The following is a 13,848-nucleotide window of genomic DNA, read 5'->3' as shown; positions in this document are numbered from 1 at the left end:
TACGTTTGATGAAAAAGTCGATTAAATTCCCCTCAGAAATCGTGTGGGCTTACTCCAGAAGTCTTAAGAACTTCATGCAGAATACCTGTGGACTTGATCCAAAAGCCATGTAGCATTCTACCAAAAGTGCTGTGCATTTGCTCCATAAGTCCTGTGGAGTAATTTCAAAAGTTCTAAGGACTTCCTCCTATGGATTTGCTTCAAAAGTTCTGAGGATTTCCATTAGAAGTCCTGTGGACTTGATCACACATTCATGTGTTTTTTCACCAGAATTCCGGCTGATTTACTCTAGAAGCCCTGTAGAATCCGTGTCAAATTTATTCAGAAGCTCTGTGGGGTTGAAGCAAAAGTCATGTGGATTCCTACAAGAAATCCAGTGGATTTGTTCCAGAATCCCTGTGAACTTACTTTAGATCTGTGCAATGACTCCAATGACTATATGTAACTCTACCAGAAGCCTTGTGAATTTCCTCAATAAATCCTGTGCACTTGATATAGAAATCCTGTAGACTTTCTGCAGAAGCCCCATCGAATCCAGGGGCCCTGTAGGTTTGAGCCAAAAGTCGCGTACATTTCCTTCAGAAATCCTGCTCCAGAGGACCTCAGCGCTTCATGTAGAAGACCTGTGGTCTAGATCCAAAAGCCATGTAGATTTCAACCACAAGTCTTCTGGATTTGCTCCAGGAGTCCGGTAGACATGCTTCAGACACCCTGAAGAACTTCCTGCGCAAGCTTTATAGAATTTCCCCTAAGGCCCTGTCAGCTTGATCCAAAGGTTAACCTCAGAAGCCTTGGAGATTTACTCTAGAAAACCTATGGGCATGCTCCAGCAGTTCTGTGAACTTGCTACTGTCCAGTAGAAGCCCTGTTGAATTGCTCCAGAAGCCCTATGAGATTGATTCAAATGTCAATTGGATTTCCACCAAAAGTAATGTCGATTTGCCCCGGAAGGCTTGTAGACTTGCAGAAGCCCTGTTGAATTACTCTTGAAGCTCGATGACTTGATTCAAAAACCGTGTGGATTTCTACCAAAAATCCTATGGACTTACTCCAAAAACCCTGTAGAACATCGGTATAATGGCTCTAGAAACTCTGTAGGGTTGAAGCAACAAGTCAAGTGGATTTCTTACAGTAGTTCTATGGATTTGCTTCAAAAGTCCCGTGGATTTGCTCCAGAAGTACTGTGAACTAGCTTGCTACCTTCCTGCAGAAGCCCTGCTTAATTGGCTCAAGAAGCCGCGGGCTTTCTTCTGTTGAATTGCCGCAGAAGTCCTGTTTACTTGATTCAATAAAGTCATGTGGATTGCCCTTTTAGAGCGTTCTAGATGATCTGCGCTCATACTTTAGAAGTCCTGTAGATTTCCAGTAGGAGCCCAGTGGAATTGCTTCGGATGCCGTTTGGGCGTGATCCAGAAGTCAAAGTGACTTCCTGTTAATGCTCTGTTTAATTGCTTCAGAAGCCCTGTGCACGTTATCCAAGAGCAATATAGATTTCACCTAGAAATTTGGTATATTTTCTCTAGAAGTCCCGCTGAACTCCCTCAGTTAAGTCTCACTCTCCAAAATTCCTGTTCAATTCAGTGTCAACGTTTCAAAGAGGCGTAATTGCTTCTGTTAACTTTGGCTAAAGCCGTCTATTTCTCGCTCACACATGAAAATTAATGACACCGACAGGTAGGGGAATGTTTTCTCCACCAGCTAGCATTGTGAGGGGTGAGCTCTTATTTGTGAGAAATCAAGGGCTAAATTAATTTTTTTTTATAGCAAACGCCTCTTTGAAATGTTGACAACGAATTTCTGCAGCTGAGCCAATCGTGCCTGGTTGATCATTACGAAATTGCAAAGACTGTCACACACCAAAATTAGACAAGGATTTGTCATCATCAAAACAGCAACACAACCATTATTTTATCGAAACCATTCTCGTTTTGATTTATTCAAAAAACCATCATTTCATTTCATCCCTTTCATCCAAGAGCAACAACTAAAAACTACATTCAATGGTAAACTAAGGATAATGAAATTAAACTAATACAGTACAGTTGCGTTCAGACATTTGTCGGAAAATTTTCCACAATTAAGTGTTTTTTTTTGGTCTAACAAAATGACAAAACTTCTTCAGTTTCGAGTGCGCGAAGCTTGCCTATCAAATTTTCGAATCATATACAAACGATCGTCCTTATCCGCTTTTGATTGAATTACCATCTACATAGCACAAATCCTTAATTCGATAGGTTAGAATCTATATTTATAGGAATTGAAATTGATTGTTGACTTTTTTGTATTTTTCTTCGTTTAATATGCCTTAAACCTACAAATCTTATTGTACTAATACGCTACCGGTAGTGTCTACTAAATTCATTTCAATATATAAGTAAAAAAGCAGAAAATACTTCAGAAAACTAACCCTATGCCTAGACACGATCAATATTCGGGTTGTCATTTTCCATTTGTTTTGTATGTTTGTAACTCTTTTTTGTCAATTTTTAAAATAAATATTTACAGTATCTCTATAACCAGCGTTCCAGTTCATTTCTACAGTTGTCTTTTGTGTCTGATTTTAAATCGATTCGATTCACCGTCGTTCTCTCTTTGTATGCATGCTTCCTGTGTATAGAAATATTTCACATTTAAAAATTAAGAAAAAAGAAGTCCTGATATCACAATGCGCTTTTCTTTGTTCAGTGTTTCGTTTCGATTCGGCCTTACAGAGCTAGGGTCACAATATGCTTTTGTTTCGTTTTGCTTAGAAATCTAACAGCTTCGTCTACCAGTTAACTTAATAATCGGTTTTATGTATTGGAATAAGTATATAAATAGCGTTCTGCTCTTGTCGCGACAAGATTCGAAATAGATAGGGAAAAATATCCTACCAACTTACGAGCTAGGGTTTTTAAAAATGGGGAAAAAACCGTACTTTTGTCATTTGTTTGTCTTTTGATCAGATGCTTTGGTTTTTCACAGCTATTCCGATGAACTTACACGTGTATATCGATACAAGAGGGGGGCGGAGAATAACTGCTTTTTTATGTACAGATGTTTTCTTCTTCTTCTTCTTCTTCTTGTAGAATTGCTCGTAGTTTTGCTTAGATGCTCCAAAAAATTTTCACCAAAAAACAATTGTTAACAACCAACACGACTAATTTTTGTGTATTCGTGTGCTGCTTAAATACGAAACCTGATTAAACGGAACGGAACAAAGGATATTTGTTAATTAACTGACATTGAAGTCATGTTGAAATAAGAATAACTCACCATCCTTAACAGCCTTCGTCCAGTTCGAACCCGGATCCGAATTCAGCAAAGAACTCGGACCCCGCCCGACCAAAACCAAACACGATATTCGCCACAAGAGAGACACGATTCAACACGACTCACTCCGCCGTCGACTTCCTCGAGCGGAGAGAGCACGCAAGCGAGTGAGAGGGGATGAATCATTTTTGCACAATCTGTTCTGGCAGCCAGGAGAGAAACAGAACCAAAACAAAAGAAAGTTAAACGATTGCACAGCATTTGGATGGGGTTTTTTGCGATCGTCCTTACCTCTTGCCGCGTTTTGTATATAGCACCAAAAATTCACAACTCGCTCCATTTGCGACGGCGACGCTTACAGCTAGCAGTGCCGTCGCTGGCGGAGACAGTGGCGTCGGCAGTTGTAGCAGTAGTAGTAGTGAAAGCACCATCACTAGTCCTTGACCTAGTTTCTCTCGTGCGCCGTAGCCACCGCCACTTTCGCCCTTGGCCCAAGGGCTCTCGCTTATTCCTAGTGGTAGTAGTAGTAGAAGTAGTAGTAGTAGTTATAGTAGTAGTAGTTGTATCCGTAGTCCTGGCACGTTTTTGGCTAATGTTATCGATGTTGCTGCTGCTGCTTTTATCGGAGGCGGCAGTCTGGTCATGATGGTGTCAGTAGATTCGCCGGAATAGGTAGTACAGTTTTTTACATAATAGACAGGGCTCGGGGGAGTCTTTCGTCTGTTGCGCGAGCATGGCTGGTGGAAGAGAGAATGAAGGGGAATGCGGTTAGATGTGCATTTTTAAGGGCAAATTATCTACAAGCTGTCGATTTGGAAGCTGCTTTCTACCGACTTAAAATAGATGTAGGACTTGAGTGATCTGCTCAGAGGGCATCATGGGCTTATTAAGAGAATTTCTGTGCAAGAATTTGCTCTTTGGAATTCAAGGGAAAGGCCTTCAGAAGCAGAAGGACTTCAATGGAAATTTTTCAGACGTCATCAAGAGCAAGCCATGAAGATTTGTAGAATCAGCCTAGAGGATTCTTAGCACAAAGCGCTCAATCAAGGCCTGAAGGATTCGAAAAATCAGGAATTTTCAACTTTCACCTTGTTGAAAAGGCAAACTTATTGGGTACGATTTACGGAAATTTTTCAGTAAACAAATATTCAAACACCATTTTCGGCGAAATTAAAGCTTACTTTTCAGACATTCAGATTTCACTGTTTTGGTTGTTTGACGTTTAAAACGAGCATCTTTGGCGCACAAGTTGCTTTTCAGGTAATTGTAATGCTTATTTTTGACAAGGCCATAAGCACAACAAGGCAACAACAACAATGACGAGAAAATTGAAGGATTTAAGATTTTTAATTTTTGGTTGGTTTAAATGAATTTTGTATTGTCATTTCAAAGGGTTTTGAGCGATTTTAAAGAGCTTTGAGCATGTAAATGAAGCAGTTTCACGCCAAATGACAAATCGAAAAAAAACTCGGTCTTCTCCGATTGTCATGAAACTTCGCATAATTGTTCGTTATGGGCAATGATTCACATCTTTGCTAAAATTCAGCCATTTTGGGACTTGCAAAATTTTCAAAATGGCGTCTTTGGAATTTTTCAAAAGATTGTAGCACGGAAACGGCACTTCTGAGCGAAATGACGTCTGAGACAAATTTGTAGAGAAAAGAAATGATTTTCTGGGAAAAAATTACAAAAACATGTTTTATGTAACTTCAACTAAAAAAAAAAAAAATCAATAAGAATTTTGCTGCTGATTTTCATTTGGTGATTTTAACCATTTTAATCATGGTTAAACAAACTTCCGACTGTTCAATTAAAAATCAATCAAAATCTCATGGACGGGATTGGATAGATCAGACCATGGCGTGAAAAAGAAAATGAAAAAAAGGAAGATCCAGGAGCGGGAGCTGTCTTAGCTGATGGACAACGAAGATCCCAAGATGATCACGATGGTGTGAATCCAGCAGGCTTATAGTGATACCGAGAGATGCCGGACTGTTGCATTTGATGCATCTCTTTCCGAGGACTGGCAACGAGTAGCGGTTTTCCTTAATCAAGATCCAAGAAACTTTTCTGAACTGTATTCGGGAGCTTCAAGGATTATTCGGGTGAGATCCTTCCTTTTTATTTATATAGTTCGTAACATTATGTTCCATATCAATTTCACTAAAACAGTACTAAGAAAACAAATTGAGGAACTCGGCTAGCTTAGTGGCTGCTGCGTTTGCTTACTGTGCATAAGATCGTGCTTTTGGTTGTATCGCCTGGTTGAGGCGTATCCTGACCTAATACCGTACCCAATACCCCAACTCTGTAGTACTTATGACTAAGTTATGAGGGTGTCACTGATTCGGTGGCCTCTCGGTAAATATAGGCACACAAAAGGAAAAGTTCGCGAGTCATTGTGAGTTTTAGCGAACTTTTCCTGTAGATTGATTAGAGACACGTTTTTTTCAGTTTCAGAGCTAGGGTTCCTTCCTCCTTTTCCTCTCTCCTCCGGCCTTTTATTCCATTTTTTTTCTTTTCAGAAAGCGAGTAATGGCGCTATAACCATAAGCCATATATGGCTAAGACAAGAGCTAGTGCTCATATCCCAACCACTCGAGGAAAATGGAGCATCATTTAACTTTTTTTTAGATTAAATGCTCCCAACGACCAATTTATTTATAATGACGGAACGTACGGTACGAGATGTCCACGTTTCATCCATTTATTGGATTCTCAAGCATCGTGTTTAAATCTATGATTTAAACAGGCCCGATGTTTCTGAATCATCTTGCCCCTTAAATGCTGCACAGTAGGCCTGGCCGTTTTGATATATTTTGCGCATTTCTGATGTTCAAAATACATCAAATAGACAAGAAAAAGGATGGAGGTATACCTATCATTTTCCAGGATGCTGTCATGAACTGGCTGTGTTGGTGTTAGATTAGATTAGATTAGACTTCAACTAAAAAAATCAATAGAAGCTGTTTAAATCCAAAATATCGCCAAATGACCTTGTAAGATTTTCAACATTAATAAAAGTGCTGTTGATAAATGCAAATCTTTGGAATATTTAAATCATAAAAACTTAATAATCGACGTCTTGAGGATTTTCGGTTAAATTTTTTAACTATGTTTTGAAAAGTTTTTTTCCATCTGATTTATACTCAGAACTCAATTTTCAAAAAAATTTAAATATTTTTTTTTCTGAAAGTACTTGTTCTTAATTTTTTGTCATTTTTCAAGTGTCCATGAGTTTAAACATTTAATAAGTTTTAATTTTTTAAAAGTTTTTAATTTTGAAAATAAAAATCAAATATTGGACAAAATCTTTTAAGATACATTTTGGTTTTCTAAGTTTCAATTTTTCCTCAAAGTAAATATAAAAAAAAAAAACACATTTTTTTTTTATTTTAAAACTCCAAGGGGGGACAAGCCCTATGGGGTTGTACGCAATGGTGACGTAGGACTACGTGGTCTAATATAATAAATCTTATTTGTTAGCGGCAGCAGGAGCTTGTATTTTGTGTAGGAATACTAATTTGAGCGGGGTTTCTCTGTTTATACTCTTTAGTATGACGCGCTTGATATAGATGGCCCACAGTGACTCACGAATTGCGGAGCGGCTTCTTCCTCCTATGGATGTGGGCTGCAACTTGCTGCTTGTAGGCAGTCTTTCTTTGTGTACTGGAAAACACCACTACTCATCACGCAATGATTGAATAAACACCGTTTGGTGAGACCAGATGGAGTTCAACTTCGAAATCTGCGTTAGGGAAATCGCTTTTCTCGGGCAATCGGTGAAAATTTTAGTTTGCATAGCAACAGTTACATATTCGTGCAATTTTCAATAGTGACATTTTGAAAAATTATAAAGTCTTAATTTCAACAGAATCGTAGACAAAATTCCTATCGATTGTTGAATTAAGAATAAAAATTCATCATCTCTGCATCACAATAAGGCCACTTTCATGCCTTTACCGACTTTGGTTTTTGAAATTGCACCCCCAATGTTGCCTCCAAGAACATGGTATGTTAGATTTAAACATATCTAGATAGAGCTGGAATAAGGCGTAACAGCTTTTGTAGATACTGACTTCTTTCGATGATTTTTAGGAATTTAAGGCACGCCCACGCAAACCAACATTACCATCGGGTGAACTTCCCTTACTATATCTGATAATGATATTGATTGTGTGGGCGAACTTTGACTTTCAATACACCATTGAACTGACATCCGATTGATGACCTTGGCAAATGTCCAAAAAAATACTCATGAAAAGGATCGTTTCGTCGTGATGGTAATGCTGTTAGGGTGTTCAACACGGATGAGGCTGGTGAGCTGTATGTTGTTTAGAATGCGGCATACGAACTTGGCATAGATGGCCCACAGCGAAGAGCTATTCCGATCAATAGCGGTGCGGCTTCTTCCTCCTTCTATGTATGCACATGTGGGCTGTAGCTCACTGCTTGCAGGCAGCCTTTCGTTGTGTACTGGAGAACAATGTTCAACGCCACACGCCGAAAGCACTGCTACTGCTGCTGATGCCGACGATCGGACACCACCACATAGGTGATTGGACTGAATCCGATCAGCGGTTGAGGGCAGCCTTGATAGCTAGCTACTGGCGGGGAGCCTTTCTTTGTGTACTGGAGAACACCCACCAATCACCATTGAACAAACACCGTTTGGTGAGACCGGACGGAATTCAACTTTCAGGGCTGGTAGTGCTGATGCGATATAATAGTAGTGACTTTAGTGACTACAATTACGGAAATAGTGACCAAATAGTGACTTGTAAATACTAAATAAGTAACCATTTATATAGTAACTTAGAAATTCAAATAGGGTTTGATAGTGAAATAAACTTTTAAACGATACATACCTTCCTCAAAATTGTCCTTCCCACCTCCCCCCCCCCCATCCCTATCTACTTTGTATATACAATGTTCACGCTGCCGTACTATAACGGCACTATCAACTCTATAATTTAAACTCCTCATCTATCGTATAAAATCTCCACTTTAAGTCTGATATGTAACGTTAAGCATCTCCGACTACGTAAATCGTTAAATTCACCCATGAAGTAAAAACACATGATTAGTTAGAGTAGATTATTTTCGTTTTTTATTGATTCTTCTAGGAACTCCCTGAAGGCTCCTTTCATAAATCAATTTTAAATTTATTTGAATTTTCTTTAGAATTACAGTACAATTGACCTATGAAATTTGATAAATTTCTACTTAGAATAAATTTCGACTTCTCCCTTGCATTCAATTAAAAAATTCAATTCGTATTCTCTTTAGAATTCCCAAAGAATTTCCTCAGAATTCTCAAAACAAAAATCAATCACAGAATAACTTTGAAAATCTTCTTAGAATTCCTTTGAGATTGAACCTTCAAAATTCGATTTCATTGGAATTCTTCTAGGAAATTATTTCGAACTTTTAAGAATTGGAAGTATCTTCAGAAATCACCCCAGAATTATTTTAGAACTATCTGCAGAGACCATCGTTGGAGTACACGGAATTTTCATCCCTTAAGCAAAATTTCAGAACAAATTTGGAATTCTTATTAGAATTGGACCCAGAATCCTCATCCAATCATTCTTCTCAGAACTCTCGTTTAAATTCACTCTGAATTATATTGGAATTATTTCCAAAATTGTTTCGGAGCTAAATTTTGCGTCTCTAATATAAATTTAAACAATAATTAAAAGCGACGCTCGTATGTGTTAAGCCAAGTTTAACCATGTAGGTAAACCTGGCTTAAGATTTAAGCGAAGATGAAGAAATCGGTCCTCAGAGCACTTCATTTTACATGGGACTTTCGTAGTCTGTGCTTTGGTATTCTTCTCTGATATATCTTGATGTCATCCCTAGAATCCATTAAAATTCTCTTAAATTTACTTTGGATTTTTTAAAGCTCTTAACATCCTTGAAAGACATTTCGTTGATATTTTTAAATTTCACTCTATGGTAGTAGTGAAAAAAGTGACTTTAGTGATTATTTTCAGGGAAATAGTGACTTTAGTGACTTTTTGGTGTAAAAAGTGACTTTTTAGTGACTGGATTCAAAAAAGTGACCAAGTCACTAAAAAGTGACCTTCTACCATCCCTGAACTTTGAAATCTGTGTTAGAGAAATCGTTTTCCACAGGCAATCGGTGATAATTTCAATTATAGCAACAATTACACATTCATGAAACTTTCAATGGTGACATTTTGAAAAATGATTAACTCTTTAATTTAACAGATGCGTAGAAATATTTCTGATCCATTGGTCATAAAATTATTGAAATGGGTCCAGGGGCAGCTGAGTTATTAACGTTCAAAATCTTTCATAATTTTGTTACATGCTCCATTTTTGGTTTTCACAAAGTGTACTCCCATACAGAAATCGCAGACGTAGTCCTACGTCAAAATCCAGGTACAGTACCTATCCGTTTTTGGCAACACTCATCAGCTATTGCTTTCCTCAGATATGTATTAGTGCTAGCATTAGTGTTTCGAATTGGCATACCTATCAAAAGCAGTTCCTATTGTATGCACTCCGCAAGTTAGGTGGGACTGTATTTCCTCTGCCATCTTACACAGCTCGATGTATGCTCATAAATATCCAAACATCAAAAGAGCGTCGTTAATTTGCTATGATTTCAGTCGTAAACGATATCGTATCACATCGCATTGATGCAATAGAACTTTTGTCATCCTTAAATTTATAAACACCATCTAGGCATTTACGAAATAGAAATATATTTGCTACAAATCGTCATCGGGCCCTTTGAACCAAATGATGGACAGTGCGGTAACATCGACTTTACAATGACAAAACAAAATTAAAGCAATATTTTAATTCCTCGCATAACGTCAGCTAGAAGTAGTGTTTTTTAACTTGTGCTGAAGGCATATTATTAAAAAAAAAATATAAAAAGATAAAATTGTAAAAATAGCACTTAAGACACTTAAGGCAGCCTCCAAATAATTCTTTTGGAAATATCGTTCCTCAGTATTATCTTAGAATTCTCCAAAAATTCCCATGGAATAATCTTGGATATTCCCTCTACGTTCCGCTTAGAATTCTCTTGGAGTGGTTCGGCGAATTCCTTGAAATGGTCCTCACAATTCCCTTGAAACACTTATTTGAATTCTCTGAGATGTTGTTCGCCTTGAGACTCTCCATAGTATTTCTTTGAGATTTACCTCAAAACTTCTTTGAAATTCTCCCAAGAGTAGTTTTGCAACTATCCTCTGAATGTTCATTGAATTCTCTTCAGAATTCCTTTTGGATTACCCTTTATCACATGGCATTCTACTTACAAGTACCTTGGAGTTTTCCGGTGTATTAACTTTCAGTTCTCCTTCCAAATCCCTTAGAAAAGTCCCCTCAAAATAACTGAACAATTTTAGTCCGAACTCTCTTTGAATTACCGTTGGAATTAGCTTGGCATACTTCACAAATTTTTTTTTTTGCGAATTTACTTTAAACCCTACTACGGATTTCCTTGGAATTCTACCTCAGAACTATCTTGGAGTCTAGAGTCTGGAGTTCCTCAGAACTAATTGAAAAGTAAGCCTCAGATTTCACTGTCCTAAAAAACCAACGTCTGAAGTTTTCCTTTGAATTCTATAGATTCTTGGAAATTCACATCAAATTTAGTCATTAAAGTTCATAAGCTTTGAAACATTTGCAAGACCCTTAATCTATTTGAAAAATGGGTTCTTGAAATCAATTCTATGTCCGCAGTCTTGAAGATTTATGTTCGTTTCAGATTTGTTTTAAACTTCTCCAAGTTGGATTTCATCAGGTCCAAGATTTAAAAAAAAAGACAAAGTTTAAAATTTGTAGAAATCACAAGGACCATAAAATATACAATAAATTTAAGCTTAAGAATTTAAAGTTGCTAGCGAAGATAAAACTGCTCCAGAATTATTTCGTTCTGAGTAAGAGTAATTTACGAGGACGATAAAGTTAGTTGTACTTTGAAATATGTCATATTTCCTGTGAAGGTTCTCTGGCGTGCTTCATAATATTATACTCTTTAAAAAAAAATTCTTAATACATTCCAGGTTTTCCAGGTAAAGTAAAATTCCCTGATCATTCCAGATTTTTTCAATTTTTTTCCAGGCAATAGACACCCTGTGATGGTACCTCTAGTTTAAACAAAATTATTTGCAGAACTTCAAGCTAGTAAGTTTCATGGGAATCCCTAATAGAATTCATAAAAAATGCTAAAGGTATTCATGAGAAGGTTTCAAAGCGATGAGTCCTCACCAATAAAGTTTTCATACCAACTTGAAGTTTCATTCGTTCATAGATTATATGATTGAATCGCGCAGAATTTGACAACTTTTTTAACATTGAAAAAGCACATAGGGAAAATGTCGGCTTCGGCAATACCTTAACCTATTATTGTCAGGGGGTAAAAAAAAAGTCCTAGGGCACTCAAATTTGGCCAATAGATGCTCTGAAACACAATGTATCCACATGCCAAAATTGAGCTCTCAAGGACGTTGTTTACCCCCTGACGATAATAGAATAACGTTTTGCCGAAGCCGTGTTTTACCCTAACTACTTGAAAATCACATTTTATCAAACTCCTTAAAAACATAAAATTCGGTGACTATTATGCATTAACTAGTTGGCATTTTATACAAGTAACTCATTTTCTGAGAAAATTTATGTTGGAGGGTAAATAGAGCATAAGTTATATTCATTGAGTGTTGTGTTTAATGTGTTGTTACTTAATTGAATTTGAGCACTTTTTTTGATAAAAAAAATTAAAAATGTTGAACACAGTGAGCAACGGTATTTCTGGTCACTGATTCAGATTAAGTGTCTTCCAATCTGCCGTTGTTTGATGATCTGTGCTAGCAAATTTAATAATCGCTAAACTTATGCATCCTTCCTAACAATATGTGCATAATAGACAAGTAAGCAACACGTTATGCCTTTTATTTCCACAAACTCTGATTAAAATCTAGCATGATGCTGTTGATACAACTCGAAACACACAACACTTTTTCATGATCTTTATTTTTTAAATTAAAAATCACATGAAATCTATTCCAGAATCCTAACTAACAAACAATCAGCTTTGACAACAGTTGCTATTTTTGCTTCGATCTTCACAAAGGAAAAATATTCCAATATTTTTAATTACATTAAGGAAACGTCATTGCACAAATCAGCTCACCCAATACCGTCAGCTCCAGTACAAGATATAATTTGAATGCGTCACCATTGATAACTACGTTTCATACTTGTTAATATTCTGTTCCACACTCCCCAAAAAACCTCACCAAACTATCCCCATTCCCTCAACCCCCACTCACCTTCCCTCGCGTAGGCGACCAAAATCTCGTGAAACAGCAGCATCAGGTGCTGTTGCCTTTGGTACTCGTCCACCGCTGAGCAGACCTGTTGCGACACGTTCGGACTCGCTGCCGACTGTTGCTGCTGCTGCTGTTGCTGTTGCTGTTGCTGATGGTGATAGGCCTGATTAGGCTTCACCGGTTCATCCTCGTCCACCGAGGGAATGTAGAACGCGACTGCCATTTTGCTCACTTTTTTTTTCCACGAAAGAAAATCAGTCTTCTCACTCAGTTTATAAAATCAGTCAATGTCACTTGAAAACCCGACCGGTGTGGAAGTTTCTCCCACCCGCCGTCACTGGGAAGCTTTTCCTTTCCGCACAAATAATCCTTGTTCTTCACTACTGATTGGGGAAAAAACCCAACACCCGTCACCCGGTGACGGAATGATCAGCGACACGGCACGCGGCTCACGATTTCCACCCGACGTCAAGAATGAAAACAAAGAACTTTTCCAACTCACGAATGATACGTGCCAACACAAACAACTTTCTTCCACTGGGAAATATCGGTATCTTCTGAGGAGCTAACAGGGAAACACGTCCACTTAGCACAATTGCTGACTGCAAACTGATTCCACCAGTGACCGGACTAGCGCGTGGTGCACGTTTCAACTTGTTGAGGTATCGTGTTCGCATCAACAAGCGGCACTCGGTCGTCCATCGTTTGAAAGCCGAACGCAGCTAGACGGTCGGGTTTCATGTGCGCTTGTGTTGGTCCGGATTTGTGTACGGATACGACTCGTGTAGCGATTGGCGACGAGTGTTGCACTGTTGCACGGTTCGGGCTGTGTGTTGCACACCGAAGGTGTGAGGACTTTGGCGGGAAAAGGTAGTCGCGTTGAATACGTTCAAGAAAATACGACAAAAGAAAAGACGATGACGGCGGCAGTAGTAAATTTGTTAGATTGAGTGGTGTGTACAAGTGTGGTTTTCCGATGGTGGAAAGAGTGAAGAAAAAGGGGTGTTGACCGAGAGTATGATGCGGGTAGGTATCTCAAGGAAGGGATTTAGGGCTTAGCTATTTTCGGATTGGGTAAAGGAAGAAATGAGGAGTTCCCAATAATATAATAAAAAAAAAATTAAATAAAGGTAAGAAGTTTTTGGTCAGTCAGTGGTGACAATGCACAGTTGATAAACAAATAGGGTTTATCAGTCCGCATCGTGCTCTCTTGCCGTGCGGATCTATTTGCTTTTTGCTGAAGGAAGTGTTACTACTACCTAAAGCTACAACAAATTTA

The 13,848-nt window shown here is 38.1% G+C and overlaps 1 protein-coding gene across 2 annotated transcripts; it reads right to left on the bottom strand.

Moving 5' to 3' along the window:
• Nucleotides 1-1,903: 1,903 nt before the first annotated feature.
• Nucleotides 1,904-13,154, bottom strand: LOC135698633 (SUN domain-containing protein 2-like). 2 transcript variants are annotated; one of them, XM_065218691.1, is made up of 4 exons: nt 12,570-13,154; nt 3,544-3,989; nt 3,256-3,454; nt 1,904-3,178 (listed from the first exon to the last, which is right to left on the bottom strand). In XM_065218691.1, exons 1-2 carry the CDS (start codon nt 12,790-12,792, stop codon nt 3,904-3,906), a joined length of 309 nt encoding a protein of 102 aa, XP_065074763.1. In that variant the 5' UTR covers nt 12,793-13,154; the 3' UTR covers nt 1,904-3,178; nt 3,256-3,454; nt 3,544-3,903. The 2 variants fall into 2 exon arrangements, with proteins under 2 accessions (XP_065074763.1, XP_065074764.1); XM_065218692.1 differs by having other exon boundaries at nt 3,256-3,449.
• Between the last annotated feature and the right edge of the window lie 694 nt (nt 13,155-13,848).

Source organism: Ochlerotatus camptorhynchus, unplaced genomic scaffold (assembly GCF_037179485.1).
Source record: "Ochlerotatus camptorhynchus isolate MF236.1 unplaced genomic scaffold, CSIRO-AGI_Acam_v1.1 ptg000092l, whole genome shotgun sequence".
NCBI classification, from domain to species: Eukaryota; Metazoa; Arthropoda; class Insecta; order Diptera; family Culicidae; genus Ochlerotatus; species Ochlerotatus camptorhynchus.
Note: the sequence above shows the minus strand (reverse complement) of the source record. Positions and strands in the feature narration are given on the sequence as shown.

Coding starts and splice junctions, on each gene's coding strand:
- LOC135698633 (XM_065218691.1), bottom strand. CDS start 12,792: ATGGCAGTCGCGTTCTACATTCCCTCGGTGGACGAGGATGAACCGGTG. Junction 3,990..12,569: donor GGTCGCCTACGCGAGGGAAG/GTGAGTGGGGGT, acceptor CTCTTCCACCAG/CCATGCTCGCGCAACAGACG.